Source organism: Mustela erminea, chromosome 5 (genome assembly GCF_009829155.1).
Source record: "Mustela erminea isolate mMusErm1 chromosome 5, mMusErm1.Pri, whole genome shotgun sequence".
Lineage (NCBI taxonomy): Eukaryota > Metazoa > Chordata > Mammalia > Carnivora > Mustelidae > Mustela > Mustela erminea.
Genome location: NC_045618.1, coordinates 116,661,565 through 116,682,861, shown reverse-complemented (window position 1 = coordinate 116,682,861; position 21,297 = coordinate 116,661,565). Strand labels below are relative to the sequence as shown.

At 40.4% G+C, this 21,297-nt stretch overlaps 1 protein-coding gene across 1 annotated transcript in view; it reads left to right on the top strand.

Moving 5' to 3' along the window:
* The window catches only part of SYNJ2BP (synaptojanin 2 binding protein), a 40,496-nt gene extending 19,243 nt beyond the window's left edge, over positions 1 to 21,253 (top strand). The window contains exons 2-4 of the mRNA XM_032344620.1: positions 3,969 to 4,105; positions 13,982 to 14,077; positions 16,882 to 21,253. Of these exons, the coding sequence (XP_032200511.1) occupies positions 3,969 to 4,105; positions 13,982 to 14,077; positions 16,882 to 17,022 (374 nt within the window). The 3' untranslated portion in view covers positions 17,023 to 21,253. The remainder of the gene's footprint in view (positions 1 to 3,968; positions 4,106 to 13,981; positions 14,078 to 16,881) is intronic.
* Positions 21,254 to 21,297: the final 44 nt, after the last annotated feature.

The window sequence follows — 21,297 nt, the reverse complement described above, 5'->3', positions numbered from 1 at the left end:
GCATTTCTTGTTTAACTGTACAAAACTCTTATACAAAAACATACTTCCTTTCTCTCCCACGCCTATGGTGGCATCATTCTTCAGCTGTCTTTTTACTTTTTTGCATTTAGACTTCTCTTCCAAATTGCAGACCAAGCACCCATTTTAATCTTACCACATTTAAAAAATTTATTGGCACATTATAACCAGAGTTCACTATGCAATACTTCTTTATTCCCTCACTTTTTGAAAAGTCTTTTGAGTGCCAGTCTATTTATTTTTCCCTCTGCGCTCAACCCCTTCTGGGTTGTAGATGCTGAGAGCTGAATTAATTATATCCTGTAGTTCTGTCACACATTGTCATCATCAGTACATGCAAGGTCCCTCTCTGTATTTTGTTTGTTTTTGCTTTTTGATTTTTGCCCTTCATCCCTAAACTTCATCCTGTATCTTTCCCCCAGAGGCACTCATTCTAATGTGTTTCTACATGTCTTTCAGTATACATGTACTTTTGTAAGTAGGTAATACTGTTTTGTGTGCTGGGTTTCTAATTTATAAGAAGGTATTGTGCTATTAGTGTCAACATTACATTTTAAAACTCTTGCCTTATATATGATTATTCAGAACTTCTCTCTTTTTTAAAGATTTTATTTATTTACTTGACAGAAACACAGTGAGAGAGGGAACACAAGCAGAGGGAGTATGAGAGGGAGAAGCAGGCTTCCCACTGAGCAGGGAGCCTGATGGTGGGGCTCAATTCCAGGACTCTGGGATCATGACCTGAGCTGAAGACAGACACCCAGTGACTGAGCCACCCAGGTGCCCCAAATCTTCTGACTCTTAACCAAATTCTAGTTATCTGTTCCCCAAAGGATAGATAAGCTGAATTACCATCAGTTCCATCCTACCACAAAGCATGCTGCAATTCACATTCTCACATCACCTTTTTTTTCTTACTTTACCCTTTATAGTTAGGATCGTCATATTGGTCCACAATGAGATGCTTTTTAAATTGAAGGGAACTATTTTAATAATACTGGGATAACAGGTGCATATCAAGACTCCCAGACAAACCAGAATATATGATCTACTCTATGGAAGATTTCCCTAGGACACAGTTGAAAATCAGCATATATATACTGGGATAGCCCTTCTCCTTCTGCTTATTTCCAGCTGACATCTGTTGCAGTTGGGTGGTGCGTGTGCTGGACTGATTGTTGCATATTTTAAATACCACCCTTGCTAGAAACTTCATGATGGGGCTCTCTGGGTCATGAGTTACAGACATACTTAATTTCAGTTAGGTTTGGGTTCCAAACCAATCTTGTCCTATTAATGGACTTTTTATCTGCCTTATATTTCGGGCTTTCCACATTGGTACTGTGTATTTGTTAATCTTTTCTCCGTCAGACTACCCAATTTGGGGCAGTAGCAGGTACCCGTTTGTTGACAGCTACTCTTGTGGTAACTACTTTGTAGATCATAAAGGACTTTTTTTCAGATTTTATGTTATTAGACCCTACCAATTAGCTTTTGAAGTAGGGAGGGCAGGATTTGTAATCCTTGTGTTACAGAAAGGAAAACAGAGTATCAGAGAGGTACACTGACTTATTTTAGTCCACATCTCGTAAATTATGGAGTTGAATTTGTGACCAGGTCTTCTGACTTTGTTTCTGCAAAATCTAAAAGGGACAGGGAAAAGAATAAATTTCTGTTTCTGGTTAAAGCAGCGACTGTCCCATTTAGCTTTATGTCTTCCTCAGAACATAACATAGTACCTGACACATAGTAAATGATCAGGTTTGAGTTGGTAGTACTGCTGCTCAGCACTTTGGTGACTCCTGTTTATTTCATCAATGCTTCATATTATAGGTAAGTTCCGTTTTAGAAATGTTCCTGCGGAACAGAGAGACTTCATGTGGGTCTCAGAGTTTTCCTGTGAAGTGGTGTGGTTCATTTACAACTAATGGAGCAGTTCCTTATTAACATGCTTATATAACGTGATTTTTGGGTGAGAGTAAGCACTTGCATGTTTATAGAAAATTTCAGTAAGATTTCTTCCACTCTCCTTCTTTAGGCACTGTTCTGTAGCTTTCAGTAACCAGTAGCAAAGTCCCCACTCTTTTTAACTAATGGATTGTGTTTAGCTACTTAACACATCCTCCCTGTACCCCAAGTCCCCAGAGTCATTTGTAGCGTTTGGTGAAGATGTTAGATTGGAAAGATTTTCTCTCAGTTGTTTGTGCTAGTATTGTGAAAGGCTGGTTGTTCTCAGCCACGTTGCTCAAAGCTGTCAGTTTGGAAATAATTTCAAAGCCTTCATTAATCAGGCTTCACCTACCTTTCTTTCTTATCACTACCCACCATCCCCTTCCAGTACCTCCTACCCACTATGATACAAATAAAGTGTTCTAAGAGAAACCATTTAGTAACTTAAATTTTCGTAGCCTACTTTTCAAGGAAGTTGAAATAGGCATCTTTAGAAGGAGCTCTTGCTATCCTGTATCTTGAACCCTTTTCATTCTCTAGCTGAGATAGTTGGTCCATAAGGTATGCTGTCTAGATGAGATGTTTCCTGCTGCTTCTCTCCCTTTGGCCATGTGTTTTCTTAAATCACAGATTGATTTGCTAGTACTTAAGTTTATACTGTGAGCTTCACACCAATGGGGAGAATTTTTTTAGAAAGCCCACATATGTCTCTTTTATTTGTTTTCTACTGAAACCAATAGTAAGCTTGTGATCATGGCTAGTCCTTCTAATTGTGCCACCACATTTTTGTTTTTTAATTGCTTTCGTACTATTTCCTTTCTCTTGGCACTATGACTATGAATTCTACAGTATCTGACAGAAAGAAAACCCCAGGGAGTTCCCCCCCTTTTTAATGCATAGATAAAAACTCTTTATAACAATTTTTTTTGTATAGTGAAATTCTTTCCACAACTTAGTGGTTTATCCATGGAAATGACACTTTACTAGTCTTCTTTCTTTTTAAAATTTTATTTTATTTTATTATGGTAAGAACACTTAAATGAGACCTACTCTCTTAATAGATTTTTAAGTGTACAGTAACACTTGTTATCTATAAGCACCAAGTTGTACATCATCTCTCAAGAACTTATCTTGCATCTTGCATAACTGAAATTTTTATACCCATTTTAAATTAGTCATTTAGGAAAGCAAAGAATAGAAGGGTGTTTGCCAGGGGTTAGGGCAAGGGGGAGAATGGACAGTTGTTAATCAGTGGATAGTCCGTTTCCTACAGTGAATAAAACTTGGCAAACTACCCAAATTCATGATCGTTTGCACTGGAGGTAGAAAAGGAGACAGTGAATTTGGTGATTTAGTCCTATTGAGAAGCTTCAGTTATCTTTTTGGTTCCCAGGATTCCTGCCAACACCTACACTAAAATAGAAAAATAAATGAAACTCCTAGGACCATTTCTTCCAAAATACCTCCATACACAAACTGTCCTGAACACTGGGAGAAGGGAAGTATGAAGGGGAAGCTTTGGTTAAGAATCTCTCCTCCACTGAATTAAGGTTAGTTCATTTGCTAAATAGTTAAAAGCATGACTTCTCATGAACACAGCTCACATTGTTACATTAATAGCAGGAAAGTAAAAAACTGGGTCCTCTAAATGTTGCCAGCAGAAGCAAAATCAAATGTCAACAGAAGTGCATAAGAATCACCATTATTTCACTGAGTTTAGTATAGATCTTTTTATACTCAGCAAACTAGTTTGACTAGTATAAACAAAATAACTACATTTATATTTTTAGTCTTGCCTGGTTTAAGTGGGCAACTCTGGGTACTCTTGACCTCTGTTGATGATACTCTTCACTGACCTTGCCCGTGTCAGTTGACCCATTATATCACAGTTGACTCATCAGTCTCCCCTCCCAACTAGAACTTTCCTCTTCCTCTCTTCTCCTTTATTCCCTTTCTTCTTCATCACTATCTCCTTTACAACTCCTCCATGATTTTCTCAGGGCTGGGCTTCAACATCGTCGGTGGCACAGATCAGCAGTATGTCTCCAACGACAGTGGCATCTACGTCAGCCGCATCAAAGAGAATGGGGCTGCGGCCCTGGATGGGCGGCTCCAGGAGGGTGATAAGATCCTCTCGGTGAGAACTGGCTTCGGCCTCCTTCACTGTTCCTTGCTCCCTAGACCCCAGTTCTTACCCTTGGCCCCTTCCTTGGGAAGATTTCTGCCTGCCTCTTTGGATCTGGAAATACCTGATTATAGAATGTGGTGGGAGGAGGGACCTTGATCAATCGCCTTTTCCAACATGAACAGAGAGCAAAGAGGATAGAATTCCTCATTTGATAGACAAGGCATATTCAGTCCAGAATGAAGCTACTTAGCCAAGTTCAAAAGACAGGAAACAGGTAGGGATGAGGGACTAATGTGGGGAAAAAGGACTTAAAACCCACAATTGTCCTTCAGTTATACTTTATTACCTCCCTTTTGTTAATTGAAAGACTAATGTGTGTCTTCCTTTACTACAAAGAGACACAAAAGGAAGGTAGGAATTGAGTGTCTTTTTTTTTCTTTTTTAAAAAGATTTTATTTATTTATTTGACAGATCACAAGTAGGCAGAGAGGCAGGCAGAGAGAGAGGAAGGGAAGCAGGCTCTCTAATGCAGGGCTTGATCCCAGGACCCTGAGATCATGACCTGATCCAAAGGCAGAGGTTTTAACCCCATGAGCCAGCCAGGTGCCCCGAGTGTCCTTTTTAGACTCAGAGACCTTCTCAGCTGTTATGAAGATGAAAAATTGGAATGTATTCTCATTTTGGGTTTTTGTCTAGTGAGGTCCCATTTCACTTTGCTGTTTGTAATAAGACACTATATGGTGAACTTTAATTTGATTCTTTTCTAGAAGTTCTTCAAGGAAAGGGACTAGATCTTTTTAAACCTTTTGTATCCTTGCACAAGGTTCATTATGTATTTAACAGATGAACAGGTTGAGAAATTTCAGGCAAGCCTAGAAAGGTTCGCTGATTCAGAATATAAATACAATGTCATGGATGGTAATATCCTACTTCTGTCCTTCTCACCGACTATTTTGCCTCTTTTCAGGCCGTTAAGCTTCTCCTAGATCCAGTTTTTTAATTTGAGAGATACAGAGAGTAATAAATACCTTTTATCTCAAAACAATACTGAGAAGTTGACAAGTAGATTATTTCCTATAGACCCCTGGAGAAAGACATCCAAAAAACATGAAATCAGCTTGAGTGGTACATTACGGAAAATTTAGAGTAGGTTGTTGAAGGTATAGCATGTATGTAGAAACCGCAAGTTTATTTATTCATTTATTTACTTATTTGGGGGGGCAGCAAAGTAATGTTTATTGAGTGATAACAAAGGATAGTACAAAGCTCCCAAGGAGAGAGGGGACCCGAAGGGGTTGCCTGAAACTATGCAGTTTAAAGTGACATACCACATTCTGTCCAAAACACTGGGGCCTGGGTTACATTTGAAAAGTGTAGGGGTTAAGAGGACACCCATATTTTTCAAAAAGGTTTGGTAAAATGTGGATTGTTGAAAAATGAGACTGGTTAGAAGTTTTCGAACACTGTATACTAGCCGTATGCTGAGAACCTTACATTTATTTAAAAATTGCAATAACCCTATGAGGTGAGTACATTTATTATCTGTTTTGCAGCTGAGGAAGTTGAGTCTTGGTGAGGTCAAGCATCTTGCCCAAGGTCACACAACTAGTAGGTGGCAGAGGACTAAAACTGGGCTGCCTGAATTTGGAGCCTCTACTCTTAATCAGTATGAGGTACTGCCTCCTAAGAGGTAAATGAGGAGCTAGGACTAGGTATCCTAAACAGAAAGTTTCATGGTGAATGCATAGCTTTTCTGTGTGGTTTTATATAAAAACTGACAGCAGTCTTTCTGTAAGGGATAGAATTAGGAAAAAAGGTTCATAGAGCTCAGTGTGAGAGAATTTATTAGACATAAATGAAGATCAGCAGCCTTTCTTATGTGGACCGTTGCCTCATAGAGAAAAGAAATTACTGGAAGGCCGCTCAATTTTTTTTTTTTTTAAGGGTATGGTAGGAGATAGATGTCCATGCAGAGAAAAGTAAATGTCAACAAACAAAACAAAAGAAAAAGCTCAGCTCCCTTCACTTTAAAATTTGTAGCAGGGAGGATTTTACTTTATGTTTCAAGCTTATGTTTTGGCCAGTTAAGACATGGGAAAGAAGAGGGAAGAAATGCCTGGTGAAGAAAAGGCAAAAGTATAAGACAGATAGGGAGAGGAATAAGACTGAGAAAGAGAAGATGGAGCATATACAAGAGGAAGAGGCCAACATATGCTCTTCATTCTTTCTAGGGCTATCTTATTTCATTCCAGTTTCCTTTCCAAGAGTTTGCTCCAAAATTCTTCTTTCTCGACCCCGTTCCTAAGAAATACTGCCTCTGTTGCCTCTCTCACCGTCTTCTCCGCTTTCTCTTCCTTAAGCAAATTTGCTGGGCATTAACCGTTAAATGTTTATGTCTCCTTTGTAGCTCAGTCTCTCCCTCTGATGTTCTTAAGCGCTCTGTTACTGGCTTTGGAGTCTCTGTAAAATGACGATGCTGAACTTTTTATTAGTCTATATTCTCATTGATTCTTGATGGGTTTTTCTACTCTCTTCACATAGGTTATTTTTCCATGTTGCAAAATGTGCCCCAACTCTTTTTCTTTTAACTTTTGTTAGATAATCAGACTAAGACTGTCACTTCCTTAGCACATCCATTTTGGATAATTAATAAAAGTTTCATTAAGTGATCTAGCTTTCCTGAGTTATTATTGACAATTTAATCTTTCCATTTCTCTTGAAATGATGCCCATAATTTTGTCTTAATTTCAGGTAAAATTAAATAGTAGCATGACTTATGCAGTTTCCTCTTATCCGAAGTTAAATTTTCTGTGATCTCTGTGGAATGTTTAAACTTAAAAAAAAGGGGGGAGAAGAAAAAGTTTTTTAACTAATGCAAAATTTTTAAGGCCCTATTCCATCTGACAACCATGAAACAAAAACAGATATTACGAATAGAATGAACCTGAAGTTGAGATGAGGGCTGGAGATGGAGATTCCTCACCCGAAGTTTATTTTGTGTGTGTGTTGGTGAGGCCAATTTAATATTTGTATAGGTTACCAGGGAACCTGGAGAAATTTTATTTTTGTGGGATAAAAATGTAAACTATCTAGGTTTGTCATTTCCCTTGTGTGTCTGCCTAAATGAAGGCAGGTGGATAGTCAGGAACAGTCCATCCTCAGTGAAATGTACATTTTTATGATGCTCAGGGTGATGTAAACTGACCCCTACACTGAATAGGTGACTATTCCCTTTGACCAAACCCCTTATATAACAAAATGGCACCATCAGGCCACTAGTCAGCTTCATTTCATGTTCTTGTCAAATTGAATTCTTAACTTGGTGAATGAAAGTGCTGAGTAGTCCTCAACATTCACAGCTTGACAGCCTGCAGACAGACCACCATGCCAGGTGCTATGGAATGATTTGAAAATGAAAGACTTGTCTTCCGCCCGTACGCTTAGAAATTAGTGGGAAAGATCCACCAGAAAACCTTCATCTCAGGCAGCAGCCAAGACATTGAGATATGCAAAATCCTTTAGACAAAGGATGCCTCTAGGCACCCCCCCCACCCCCACCCCGCTTGTAGGCTTGTAGCTGGCACAGAGTAGGCATGCAGTAAGGTAGCTGCTCTGTGAATGCATCATAGCATAATGGACTTTTTTGGTTTGGTCTGATTAATTAGAACTAGATAATCGTTTTTTTCTTCCTTCCTCAATTCTGACAAAGCCCCCCCCCCCCCCCCCCCCCGCCTCCGCCACTGTGATTCATTTCAGGATCTTGGTAAAAAAGTTAAAATATCCAGAGTATAATCTGGGTCAGTGCTTATTAAATTGAGTCCATTCCTTCCATACATCATCTACATTTATATTAATGCTATTCTTTAGGTAGAGCTCTTGAGGCAATTCAAAATTATTAATCGTCAAAGGTAATTAATTTGGGTGGCCCTCTCAGTTAAGCATCCGACACTTGATTTCGGCTCAGGTCATGGTCTCAGAATTGTGAGATCGAGCCCTGTGTCGGGCTCTGCATTGGCCATGTAGCCTGCTTGAGGGTTCCCCCTTGCCCTCTACCTATTTCTGTCTCTCTCTGCCTCTCTAAAGTAAATAAATAAAGGAATACATAAAAGTCACACAGGTGAAAAGTTAAACTTTAAAAAAAAAAGATGGAGGGAACGGATTTTAACTCTGTTTACTCATTTCCTAAGGCAGAAAATAGGAGACTTATTTTTCAAGATTGCTCACAACCATAGTTAAAGCAAAAAAAATTCTATGTTTCCCCATCTGTTAAGCAGAACACCAGCATTTCAATTCTCTGAACATTCAGTCAGTAGAATTTTCTAGCATGCTGCAACATCTGCCATATCTCAGGTTCAGTGAAACTGTTTATGAGTTAAGGAAACTGAAGTAGCAAGTTAGTAGCGTTCTAAGATTTCTCCGTTGAGTAGCTCTTGGGACTAAAAGTGAGGTCCAGGGACCATCTGGCCATTACTTGGGAGCTTATTAGAAATGCAGAATCTCAGGAGCCCTCTCAGACCTACTGGAATCAAAACCTGCATTATAGTAAGATCCCTGGGTGTGAATAAAGTCCCTGGGTGTGAATAAATTGTGAGAGGCACTGCTCTAGACAAGTGTTATTCACATGTTTTAAATTATGACCTATAACAGGTAATACACATACATGCAAACACACATGTAACTGAAGCAAAGGTTAAGAAAATAGTATTTATCACTTCTATATATGATACACTGTGTGTTGTGATTTCTTCTGCTTTCACTGTTTTAAAATTAAATACTTATCTTGACCCACTGGATTTAACTTCACTGTGTTCTGTGGTGGGTCCAGAGACTCATATTTGTAAAATCACTACTTTGGTAAACAAAATCACTGATGAAGTCTGTGTATGCACAGAATTTGTATTAAATAGGGTAAGCAGGCTGGGTGTAGAGACCAGTTAAAGATTGATTCAGGCAGGTTAGGTGAGAATTAACTCGTTTGGAATCACTTGGAGGGCATGTGAAAGCACGGATTGCTTTTAACTTTTAAGTTCCCTGGTGAATGCTAATGTGGCTGGTTCTGGGGTCACACTGTATTAGTATGGAAGGTGACAGAGCAAATTCCACATATATTTAGGAATAAAATTTATGGACCTTGGTGTATAGTCAGTATGAGGTAGAATCTGAAAATGCATAGAGGAGGCAAATATTGGAAAGCCAATCTGGCTTTGAATTAGAGATAACCTGGACAAGAGACTGAATCATAATTTGTTTTATGGGGCTGTTTTTAAACTTGGGCAAAGGATAAGAAATGGTTCTTTAAAAAAGAAATTGCCCTTGAATGTCTCAAAGGCCTCTTGTCTGGAGTCTTTTTTTTTTTTTTTTTTTTTTTTTTTAAGTAACTAGAGTAATAAATAGTCCTTTTATATTAGAATATCTTTAGGCCTAACAAGAGGGTTGAAAGACATGATTGCTATAATTGGCTTATGCCCTGTGTGGTACCTTTTTTGGCCTGATACCACTAATGTCCTTCCCCGTGAGCGGAAGGAGGCTCAGGTGAGGACCAAGGTTACACACTGAGTCACTGGCAGGCAAAGCTGCTGTCAGAGTCCAGGCCTTTCAGCTTTGTATAATATTGACAATATGTCGTCAGGCTTTTTCAGGCTGCAGTCGGCAAGCAAACTTCAGGAAATCATGTGACATTTATTATATTCGTGTTCTTAAAAGTACTCTTCAGATAATACAGGTGTTATAATAATGAGTTTTGTGATACAGCCTTTCGAAGTTATTTACAGTAGAATGTTAAGTGATATAAAAATAGGGTAGAGTTCACTTTGAGCTTTAAGATCATTACATAATACAGAGATTCAAAGAAATAAATCAGTCACATCTAGCAGAGTTTTCTAGAAAGGTCATCGACTTTGCCCTTAACTAAATTTTATCTTCCCAGATTTTAATGCTGCTTCAATATATGCACATGAATAAAAATATTAATGTAGAAACACCTTATATTCTACAAAACTCTAAAATTTGGAAGTGTATAACTTTTTAGAAAAAATGAAACTACAAAACCAGTAAAAATTTAATTTACAGTATTAATGAGATGGATAGTAGTAAGTTGCTGAAATAAAATCCTTGCTTACAATGTGAATTTCTTTGGGTTAGTGTTTTAAAGTGAAGCTTTTACAGCCAGGCCATTTGAATTCTGGCTTTGCTACTTCCATTCTATATGCCCATGGACAAGTTGCATAGCCTTCCAAGTTTTATCATCTATTAAATGGGAGTCCATAAGTCATAGGATTTATTGCAAGGACTAAATAAGTTAGTACTTAGTAAAATGAAGAGACAGCTCCAGGCATGATAATAAATATTCAGTGTTTCCTGGCAGTTATTTTGGGCTGTGACTGCAAAGATGATCTTGAACTTGGTACTCCTGCCATTGAATGTCATTTAGTGACTTGAGTTCTCCCACTTACATTCTTATCACTATGAAACTTGGCTGTGATGCTGAACTCTGAAATCTTTGGCATATGTTGACATAACTGCATCATTAACCTAATTTGTCTGTCTCTAAGAGAAAATAGCCATTTCCTTACATTGAGAAGTACAGTTATCACATGGGCTAGATTAGTTACATGAGCCTTCCCACTACAGTCTGCAATCTCACACTGATTCTCTACCTCAGGAATTAACTAGAAAGTTGAGATGTTGAGAATTCACTGTGGTGGTTCTAGGACTCCTGAAGTTCTTTTCCTGTGGCATGTTCACCAGAACAAACAAAAGGCATAATCAGAAGGTGGCTTGGTGGCATGAAATCAAAGTCTATGAGCTAGAAAACTATATTCGCTTCTACACTGTAGGTAGCAGGACTGATCCTATTTAAGATTAATCTCGGAAGATACGTGGAATTTTTTAAAAAGGAAGTGTATTCAGATGGTCGAAATAGCTGGAGCTCAGGCATGAAAGTCAGGATATATGTTTTACATCCTAGGGACAGTGAATTTTGTGATTTAGAGCACAGGATTTATGAAAGGAAATAATGTGAAATTAAATTGAGAGAGTGGGTTGGACCCACTTCCTGGAGGACTTTGTACACCAGAATGAGAAATCAGGCATGCGGTCTCTTCTCTCCTGCTCCCAGTTTTGTAGAAACAGAATGGTCCTTTAGGAGGCTTGATCTGGAGACAGTGTTTGAATAGGATAGAATGGGGGGCCGTGCTAGAGGGAAGTGAGTCAGTGAGAGGGTGATCACAATAGTTCACCTGGAAGTGTCCACCACCTAAATAAGCACTTGAAGGAAAATAGGGTGTGAGGAATAGTATTATGTTAGCTTATAGGATTTGGCAAGGTATTGTATGTGAAGATCGACAGGGAGTGGAGCTTAAAAATACCAGAATTCTAGTCTGAAGGAATGGTAGTGGCAACAAGAGGGAAGGTGGGATAGTCTGGTTTTGTGGGAAGTGGAAAGGAGGCTTTGGATTTGTTGAATTGGGGTGTAGCAAAATATTCCTGTCCAGGCATCCAGCAGGAAACTGGCAAGTCTAGAAGTAGAAATAAGGATACGGATTTGGGAGTTGTCTTGCAGAGTACAGTTGAAATTGTGAAAGATCACCATGGGAGAGAAGATGAGGGGACAGAGGACTACAGACATTGAGGAATGCTTACTTCCCTTAAGAAGGAAGGAGAAGAGGAGGAATTGGGAAGGGAATCCTTCAAGAACTAAGGGAGCTTTAGAAGCTGAGACCAGAGAGAACTACAAAAGGGAGGAAGTCTGACGACTGGGAAAGGGCTATAGGATTTGAGGATTAGAAGTCCCTCCTGACCTGCAGGACAGAATATTCTTTCCTGCCTCCTCATACACTATGCCTGTACCAGGGATTAGAGTGCATGGCTGCGGAGGAAGTGGAGGCAGTGCTTTCCAACAGCTCTTTAAACAAGTTTTGCAGTGAAAGGTGGAGGACAGAAGATGGGAAGAGGGTGATAGTGGGTTCCAAGAAATATTTATATTGTGTTCTTTACAGATGAGGATAATTTTAGTTGAGAAGGAGCAGAGGGGGAATCAAGAGGAGCAAGTCATCACTTAAGTTCTCTAAAAAGGCTGGAAGAAATATGACCAATAGCACCCGTGGGTGGTTTAGCCTTGGTAGAGGGAAATGGATCTAAATCAGAAACCAGGGCAAAGAAGTGGTGAGAGGCTATCGGGAAACTTTGAAACAGCAGGAAAGAACACAGGAGAGTGTGTGGGAAGTTACCCGTATTCTCGAAGAAGATAAGGCAAAGGAATCTGGAGAGAGGAGATAGGATCAGCGTTGGAGTTTGATGATAGGAAAGGTCTGGAACAGCTGCTTTTGGGCATTCACTGGGGAGTTCGCCAGGTGAGTAGAGTGGTCATAAGGATACAGCAGGTGTCAGCCAGCATGGATCTGTGCTGGGAAGTAGGAGGGTGTATTTTCCCCAGGAACATTAAACTCAGTGATGACGAGGAAACTAAATGCCTTGTGTTTCGCGGGACTGGAAAGATGGCAGAAGATCATGGGGACAAGGGATTCTAATAGTTTACGAAGTGCTTTGTTGAAATAACAGCAAGAACTCCTAGATGGGTTAGGATGCAAGTAAAATCTAAAAAAGGTCATTAAAGGTCTTGGTGAGGATAATGAGCAGATTCAGTAGAGGAATAGGAAGTGTGAAGGGAGTAGAAATTGTGGTCCGTTTTCTAAGAGTAAGGTAGACAGTTTATAACACCAAAGTGCTATTAGATTAATTCACCTAGCAGGAGATTGTATGGAGGAGTGATGTGAACCTCTTGGAGAAGGAAGACAGGAACAAGGTAGATGAGAGGCTTGAATAAATCAGTGGCTTGAGCTTCAGCTAAAAATAGTTCGTGAGTCCAAGTGGAAGAATAATAGTGCAGAAGGAAGAGTAAATTGCAAGGGCACTGTAACTCCACTTCAGATAGTTAAAAATACTAGCCCTGGCTCCTACACTTACTATGACTTTGGGTGAATTCTCTACCTTGCTAAGCCCCAGTTTCTTCATCTGTGAAAACAAGATAAAAATGGTGTCTACCTCATAGGATTATCGTGAGAACAACATTAGACAACACATGTAAAGCATACAGCACAGAACTTACCAAATAAATACATGAGGTGTTCCTGCTGCTGTTGCTGTTAATGACATTGATGTGTACAAAAGATGTGTAGATCTTGCATAAAGTGGGCTAGGCTGTGGCACTGAGTATACCATAGGGTAGATGACACTTGCAGACAGTGTCACTCCTAACACTAAGAAGTATTAATCCCACTGGTCATCTCTCACCTCTAGGTGCTACACTGAAGCATTTTTTGGAAGTTTGTATCATCAAAGAAATACTGTAAAATTAGTAAATTGATGGAGGATGGGAGGATCCATGGAACCAAGGGAAATTGTTCACAATTGAACAAGACCAATAGAATGGGCTGGTAGGTTTGCACCACATCAAAATAAATTGTTTCGTAGAGTTTTTCTAGAGTTGAAGCTATGGTACCAGGGATTAGCAATGTGAAGCATAGGATGGTAACCCAGAAGATCATGTTAGCTGTAGGGAAGCAGGCTGGTGCTTAGGGAAGACACACAGGTACATAGCAGAAACCCAACTGTCAAAGTGAGACAGGCAACAGGAGCCAAGGTGAAGGAGGGACTTTTTTTTTTTTTTAAATAAAAAACCTTGGTGCTCTTCATATGGCCCATGGAACCTCAGTTCTAGGAAAATGTAGCTTTGAACGTGAAAAAGTGACTTAGTTCTACTTTACTTGACCCATTCTCCTAGTCCTTGAAATTTGCTGTGTAGTTTTTAAATGTTTAATCACATGAATATCAATCTTTGACTTGTCATTCTACCTCTTTTACTATTTCTCTTGCTGTTTTTGACAGGTAAATGGCCAAGACCTAAGGAACTTGCTGCACCAGGATGCTGTAGACCTTTTTCGTAATGCAGGTTATGCCGTGTCCCTACGAGTACAACACAGGGTAGGTATTACCTGCAGCCAGAAGCTGGCACCAAGCTTTTGTCTCGTTCTTGGGAATACGACATATTGCACAATCTTTTTTTAAAAGATTTTATTTATTTATTAGAGAGAGAGAGAGAGAGAGCACAGGCAGACAGAATGGCAGGCAGAGGCAGAGGAAGAAGCAGGCTCCCTGCCGAGCAAGGAGCCCGATGTGGGACTCAATCCCAGGACGCTGGGATCATGACCTGAGCCGAAGGCAGCTGCTTAACCAACTGAGCCACCCAGGCATCCCATATTGCACAATCTTTAGTAGTGCATTTGGCTTTTATTTTTTCTTTCTCACTCTTTGGAAGAGCTTGTCTAGCACAGGCAGGGGTCTTCAGGGACTTCTTATCACAAAAGGAAATTCATTCTGCTTGCAGCCTAGGTCCTAGCTTCCAGGAGATGTATCTTAACTGTAAAGCTTGACAACCAAATTCAAATCAATGGGGAAAAAAATTAGCAAGAATCAATTTTATTTTTTAGTAGGGAAGGAAACCTGTGTCTGCCCTTAAACATACTTATTAATGAAACTTGAAGTGTAGAGGGGGTGGCCTTCCTGATACCCACTGTGCGCTTTTCCCAATCACGACACAACCCTTTTCTTATCAACTTATTGACCCTCTTGACCAAAGCTGTAATCCTCAAAGGGGATCTCCAGGAAAGGAAATGGATTTCAGAATTTAGTCATAGGACGTCTGGGTGGCTTGTGGGTTAAGCGTCTGCCTTCAGCTCAGGTCATGATCGTGGGGTCTTAGGATTGAGCCCACTATTGGCCTCGCTGGTCAGCAGGGAGTCTGCTTTTCCCTCTGCCTCTCCCACCCACACATGCGCTCGCTCTCTCTCTCTCTGTCTCTCACAAATAAATAAATTTTTAAAGAAAAGAATTTAATCAAAGCAGCACCTCTCCCTGCATTCACTTCTTAGTTTCTAGTGTTTTATAATTTGGATGATGGGTTGAGAAGCCTGGTAAACCTAATTCCTCCCTTTGGAGGAATTCTACCCCAAGGACTTTGAGGTGCATTTACAACACAGGTTTATGTGCCCTTTTTTTTTTTTTTTTTTTTAATAAATATTTTTTATTTATTCATTTGACAGAGACACAGTGAGAGAGAGAACACAAAGAGGGGGAGTGGGAAAGAGAGAAGCAGGCTTCCTGCCGAGCAGAGAGCCCAATGCGGGGCTTGATCCTAGGACCCTGGGATCATGACCCAAGCCAAAGGCAGACACTTAACAAATGAGCCACCAGATTCCTCCAGTGTGCCCTCTTAAATGGTGCTGTCATTGTCTCACTCAGCTCTTGAGTGAGGCTTCAGAGGCTGAAGGAAGAGCTTGACAGGAGGTGGTACAAAGCAGAAGGAGCACAGCATGAAAGATAGCAGAGTTGCAAGCAGAATCTGTGTGATGGATTAGAAAACAGGTCAGTAGGTGAGAATATTGGTAATTGGCTGCTTCTGCCTTGGCTCTTTATGTTTCTGAAGTATGGAAGACTTCATGCAATTGTAAAGGCAAATAATGAATGTAGGTATACACTTCAGGTATGGTTAGAGTTCTTTTAAAGGCATGTGGGAAACGATTTCCAAAGTTCATGTTTTGGGAAACATCTATAAATAACTCCTAGTAAAACAGTAACCCCTAATAAAACACTGGTCAGAGAATTGGCCTAGCCCTAAAAACCATTATCTTATTATTGGGCAGGCCCTCTCAGGACATCTGAACAGGAAATGAGTGAAAGATGTAGAGGTGGGCTAGAGGGTAGAAAAGGTAGTTCATGCAGTGCTGCCTTTCAGATGGAAGGGTCAGACTTTTCACGGGTTGTAATGAGGAGGTTAAATCGAACTGAGACAAAATGGCATCATAACTGTTGCAAGTTAGCTATTAAAAGTTAGTATGAAGAGGGGCACCTGGGTGGCTCAGTCAGTTAAGCATCCGACTCTTGGTTTTGGCTCAGGTCACGATCTCAGGGTCGTTGGATTGAGCCCCATGCTGGGCATGGACCCTGCTTAGGATTGTCTCCCTCTGCCCCTTCCCCCACCCCCATCCCACACTCCTTTCGTCCCCCAGCCCCCGTTCACTTGCTTGCTTAAAAAAAACAGTTAATATGAAGAAGTGCCACCCAGCCTCAAATGGGAATGCTTATTAGACAGTGGAAAATTATCACCACTAGGATAGGATTTTTTTTTTTACTTGTTTACCTCTGAGTATTTTATCTCTGTTCCATATAAGTGTTTCCTCTTTATCTGTGTCTAGTGTTACAAAATAGAGATGAAGGCCATGACACTGTATCAGGAGGGAATTGGTGCCTTTTGGAAACTGGAAAGTGGTTCCAAAAATGGCACTGTACCCGGCCCTTACTGCTTTCTGACAACTGGCAGTCTTTCTGAGTAAACATTTCTAGGAAGGTGGGCACCCTCTGCTCCTGCCCAGTAATTTTGAGGTTCCCTACAGGATCAGTAGGTTTCATCTCCTATCTTCGGTTTCCTAGTATGATACATGTAGAGCTTGGTGGAGGCAGCAGAGAAACAGAATGGTTATCCACTCACCCCCAGGCCCCTTTAGGTCAGTAGCACAGCCAGCTTAAATGCCTCCCCATCAGACTTCTCTCCACAGAGTTGATGGCTCTGATGCATCAATTTAGAATAAACAAAGAGGACTCCTTCTGCCAGATAGTGCTCGGAGGTCACAGCTTCGGGTGGTCTAGGCCCGGGTCACGTGTCAGCACGGACACGGGAGTTGGGGTGCACACACTGCTCACTGGTGTTAACATTCTTCTCTCCCTTCCAGTTACAGGTGCAGAATGGGCCTGTAGGACATCGAAGTGAAGGGGAGCCGAGTGGGATCCCTATAGCTCTGGTGCTGGTGCCAGTGTTTGCCCTCACCATGGTAGCAGTCTGGGCCTTCATGAGATACCGGAAGCAACTATGAAAAGTTTGCTCTCTTCCAGTGCTCCCGTTAGAAGACCCGTTTTCTTTCCCTCTCACCCTCAACCCCTGCCATTCTCCCATATCCTTCCCTCTCTCTGCGTAGTCAACATGTCATTGAAAGAGACTGCTACCCAAGCAGGACCTCACTGTCCAGATCTCCACATCCTCATATCTAATGGGAGAGTGAAGGTATTGTTTGAAAGAAGGCCGAAGAAAAGACCTGCTTAGAACAGATGGGAAATTACGTATTTTGCTAGGATCACCAATAGAAGTTCAGCTACAACCCAAAGAGGGAAAGGTCCAGTCTTCACATCAGCACGGGTAATACCTTTATCTTAACTGGCGTGCCTCAAAGGCCAGCTGTGCGACGCAGGAGAAGAGAGGATTTTTCTTAATGATCTTCCTTGGGAAGTTTTTGTGGCCTTTATTTAATTTCTATCTACATACTTGGGTGCCTATATCAAACACAGGATAATGAGAGCATTTTTACTTTTGTAAAACACGTGCATGTGTGCGCTTGCATGCGCATGCACACACACGCACGCACACACACACATGCACGCACACACGTCCATGCATGATAGTATAATAGCGATGCCTTATGGAGAATTAAAGAAGTGGAAAGCTGCTATTTGGTTTCAGGCTTCTGATATAAGGGAGGTTCTTAATGAGAGAATTTGATTTATAGCAGGAGTGAGAGAGTGAGCCTTGAAAGAGGATGCCCAATCTGGGTCATTTAAAAAAAAAAGAATAAAAGGAAAACCGAAGCAACTAATTAAAAATCTTAGAGCAATATTTCTTCTCATAATAGCTGTGCTGAAGTGGAGGTAAAGTGCCATAATCCAGCTTTGTGCAAGTCAGTTTGTTCCCCACACTTTGAGATGTAAAGATAAACCTTACTTGTTCTCTGGGCTGCCCCAGTGACTTTTCTGGAACCTCCCAGTCCTGCTAAAGGATCAGCTGGAATGACTGTGGTCAGAGCTTTGGTGATGGGGCCAGAACAATCCAGTGAAAAAACTCTAGAAGACAGAAGGATAATGCCTCCAGGGTGGCACCGGAACCTTCTCGGGCCATCTAACATATTCTTTGGTTACTAGTGATAGGCAAATTGTGAGAGAAGGGACTGCTCTCTGGCAGGACAGGCATGAAATGAGCTCTGCTTCTGATTGTGTTGAGAGGGCTTGGATTGTGGGTTATTTTGAAAGGCTCTAAACACTGGCTGTGGCTTCTAATAAACCATTTTGCAGGGAAGGGGAAGAAAAGGTTTTTGGGTTTTTGTTTTGTTTTTGTTTAGTTTTGTTCTGTTTTAGTGGGTAGGGAATTTTGGTGGCTGTTTCCTGGGGAAACCCTGAGAGCAGGATATGGGTGAAAGCATGCTCAGGAATACCAAAGTCATTAATAATGAGGTGGGAACCATTCTCTTCATGTGATATCAAATGTTGATTTTGAAACACTAAGGAGAGCTGAACCAAGGCTAATTCTCTGGCTTTTAAAAAAAAATCATTTCCATCCTCCAAATACATTGTCTAGACTACAGATCTTATATAATCTTGAGAGCATGAGTATGAAGACTGACCCTGAGAAAACCAGTCATGTCCAGTTTTTAGCATGCATAATTCGGTAAGCATTTTACAGGTGTTGATTGGACACCAGTTTTGTTAAGATGCTTTTACAAAGATTGTCAGATTTATATTGCAGATAGCAAAAGGGAACAGTTACTGAGAAGACACTTGAGAAAGTTCCATGGAGGAAGGGGACAAATGACTCTTGAGGAGCTCACAGTCTAGTTAAGAGAATTCATAAATAAATGAGAAGTTAAAAGTACATCATCAGGTTACGTGACAGTTGAAAGTAATAAGAAATGGGAAAAGAAATTCAGAGCACAGCGTAGCAACAGAGATGTGCAGGCAGCCATCACTTTTTTTTTTCCCCCAGGGACTCCAAAAAAGAAAGCTGTCACATAATGGCATCAGGCCAGAGTGGGAAGGAAAGGCTTTTAAAAATAACCACCTAAGGCCTTACTTTGGGCCAATTGTTGGTATAGGGTGAAACTTGCTTTGAACAATCCTGGTAGGACTTAGGTCTTTAGGCCTGGAGTGTTCAGTACCTTTGAGCCTCACTTAGACGGCTGCACTTGTAGGTCCGCACAGACACACTGACAGTATTCCGGTTCTCACCTCAACCAGCCCCACTGTGCGGGCACAAGCCCCGCCACCCTCCCTGCATCTGGAGGCTTGTGCAGCAGCTTCCTCAGTGGGCTGGCTTCCCTCCCAGGATTCAGCTCACGGTTTGGGCATCAACTCCTGAGAGGACCTTGAGACATTCAGAATGAAGCAGTTGGCAAGCAGGAGGGAAATCCGTCTTGTTTTTTTCTTTGTGGTAGATGTGAAAAAGGACACTTACCCCCAGGTTGGTAGAAGTTTTGCTTTGTTTAATAATAGGGATTCTTACGCACTTTAATAATTTAGGTTTTCTCTGGAATTAAAGAGCACTTAAAGATCCATGATGAAAATTTCAGGCAAGTATACTATTCAGTTTTTATTTCTGATTCTCTAGAAAACTAAATTGCCCTAGATGAGGTATTGGAGTCTATTATAAGTCACTAAAAAAAATTCATGATCTTTGTAGATCGAATCTAATATTTCTTTCACTTTATAGATTGTATCTAATATTCCTGCTACCTAAATTACTGTGTTTAAAGTTTCGATAATTGAATGAAAGTATTTTAAGACCGTATACTTAAAACACTTCTCTGTATTTATCATCTGATATTACACATAATTTTAATAAGACATCGTTTGCTTCAGTTGTCTCTCTTTTCCTGCCAAGTTTTAATCTGTGCTATTGATTTCACTTATTCACACTGTCTAGTCATGTGTAATGGAAAAGGAAACTAATACTTGTTACTGCATTTTGTGCCAGGTGGTGTACTAAATCCGGGTGGGTACACTGTTTGTTCATGACTCACAACTCTGAGATCTAAGTATTGTTAAAAAGACACTAAGGGAAAGAGAATAAATTACGTTTCCTAAGATTATGTAGGTGGTAATGATAGACTCAGGATATAACTTAAGACTTCAGGTGCTACTGTCAATGATATTTCTCACTGGCCATGGCTCTCAAAGTGTGGTCTCTGAATAAAAGCATCAGCATCATTGGGGAACTTGTTAGAAAAGTAAATTCTAGGGCTTCACCCCAGACCTACTCAGTCAAACTGCGTACAGCACTTGTAACAATCCGTCCAGGTGACTGATGCACAGTAAGGTTTGAGAATCACTGCTCTCTGCCAATAGTTGTCCCCTTTTTCTCAGGTTAGAATCATCTACAGAGCTTATAAAATTCTGGTTCTCAAGCTGCACCTAGACCAATTAAATAAAATCTCTGGAAAGTGGGACTTAGGCAGCAGTAAAATAAAGTTCATTAGGTGGATTCCACTGTGCAGTGTCAGTAAACAGTGCTCTGTGGCATTTAAATTATTAAATAAAAACTTACATAAATGATCAGATCACACACAGGCATTTGCTCCAGTATAAGATGAGAATTTCACTTGGGTCTTTTTAGAGCCCAGCTCTCCATGCCCTTCTGCCGAAGTATAGATGTGTAAGAAAAAATGGAGCGTTCTAGGGCTTATTTGTTTAGGACTGACCAGCAAAATGTGTTAGTGTTTCAGTATGTGCATCTACTAAATAAATTAGAACCCAATCAAAGAACATTGGAGCTAAAAAGGAGCAAGAAAGATTCTAGGATGAATCTGTCTTAGAGATGAGAAAAATCAAAGCTCAAAGAGGTAGACAGACTTAACTCAGTTCAAAGACTTAGTCTGTTGCAGAAGTGCCCTTTCTGTATCATATTTATGTCTGGAATGTATGCACTACATGAACATAGATGAAACTATCCTTTTTATCTCAATCCACTTCTGTCATCTCTCTTTGGGCCTGAATAGAGACTGGGGACTGTAAGCCGTAATGCAGAACTGGTAGATTCCATGGAATCTGCGAAAGCCCTAATACAAAATTCAATCACATGAGTTCTTCTGTGACTTGTTCCAGTAGTTCTAAACTAGAGAAGTGTGGGTTTTTTGATGTTGGACATTGTTTTTATTGTGTAAATAGCAATTTAAACTATATTTTAAAAAATGGAACAAAAAACATTAGTCTGTCAAGTATGGGCAAGGGGTGGGGAGTGTCATTCGTGTAATTTCATGTGGAGTCAATAAAGATTTTATCCTAGCCCATTTCAGTCAGACTTTATTTTTGGACAGATGAGTCTTTCTTTC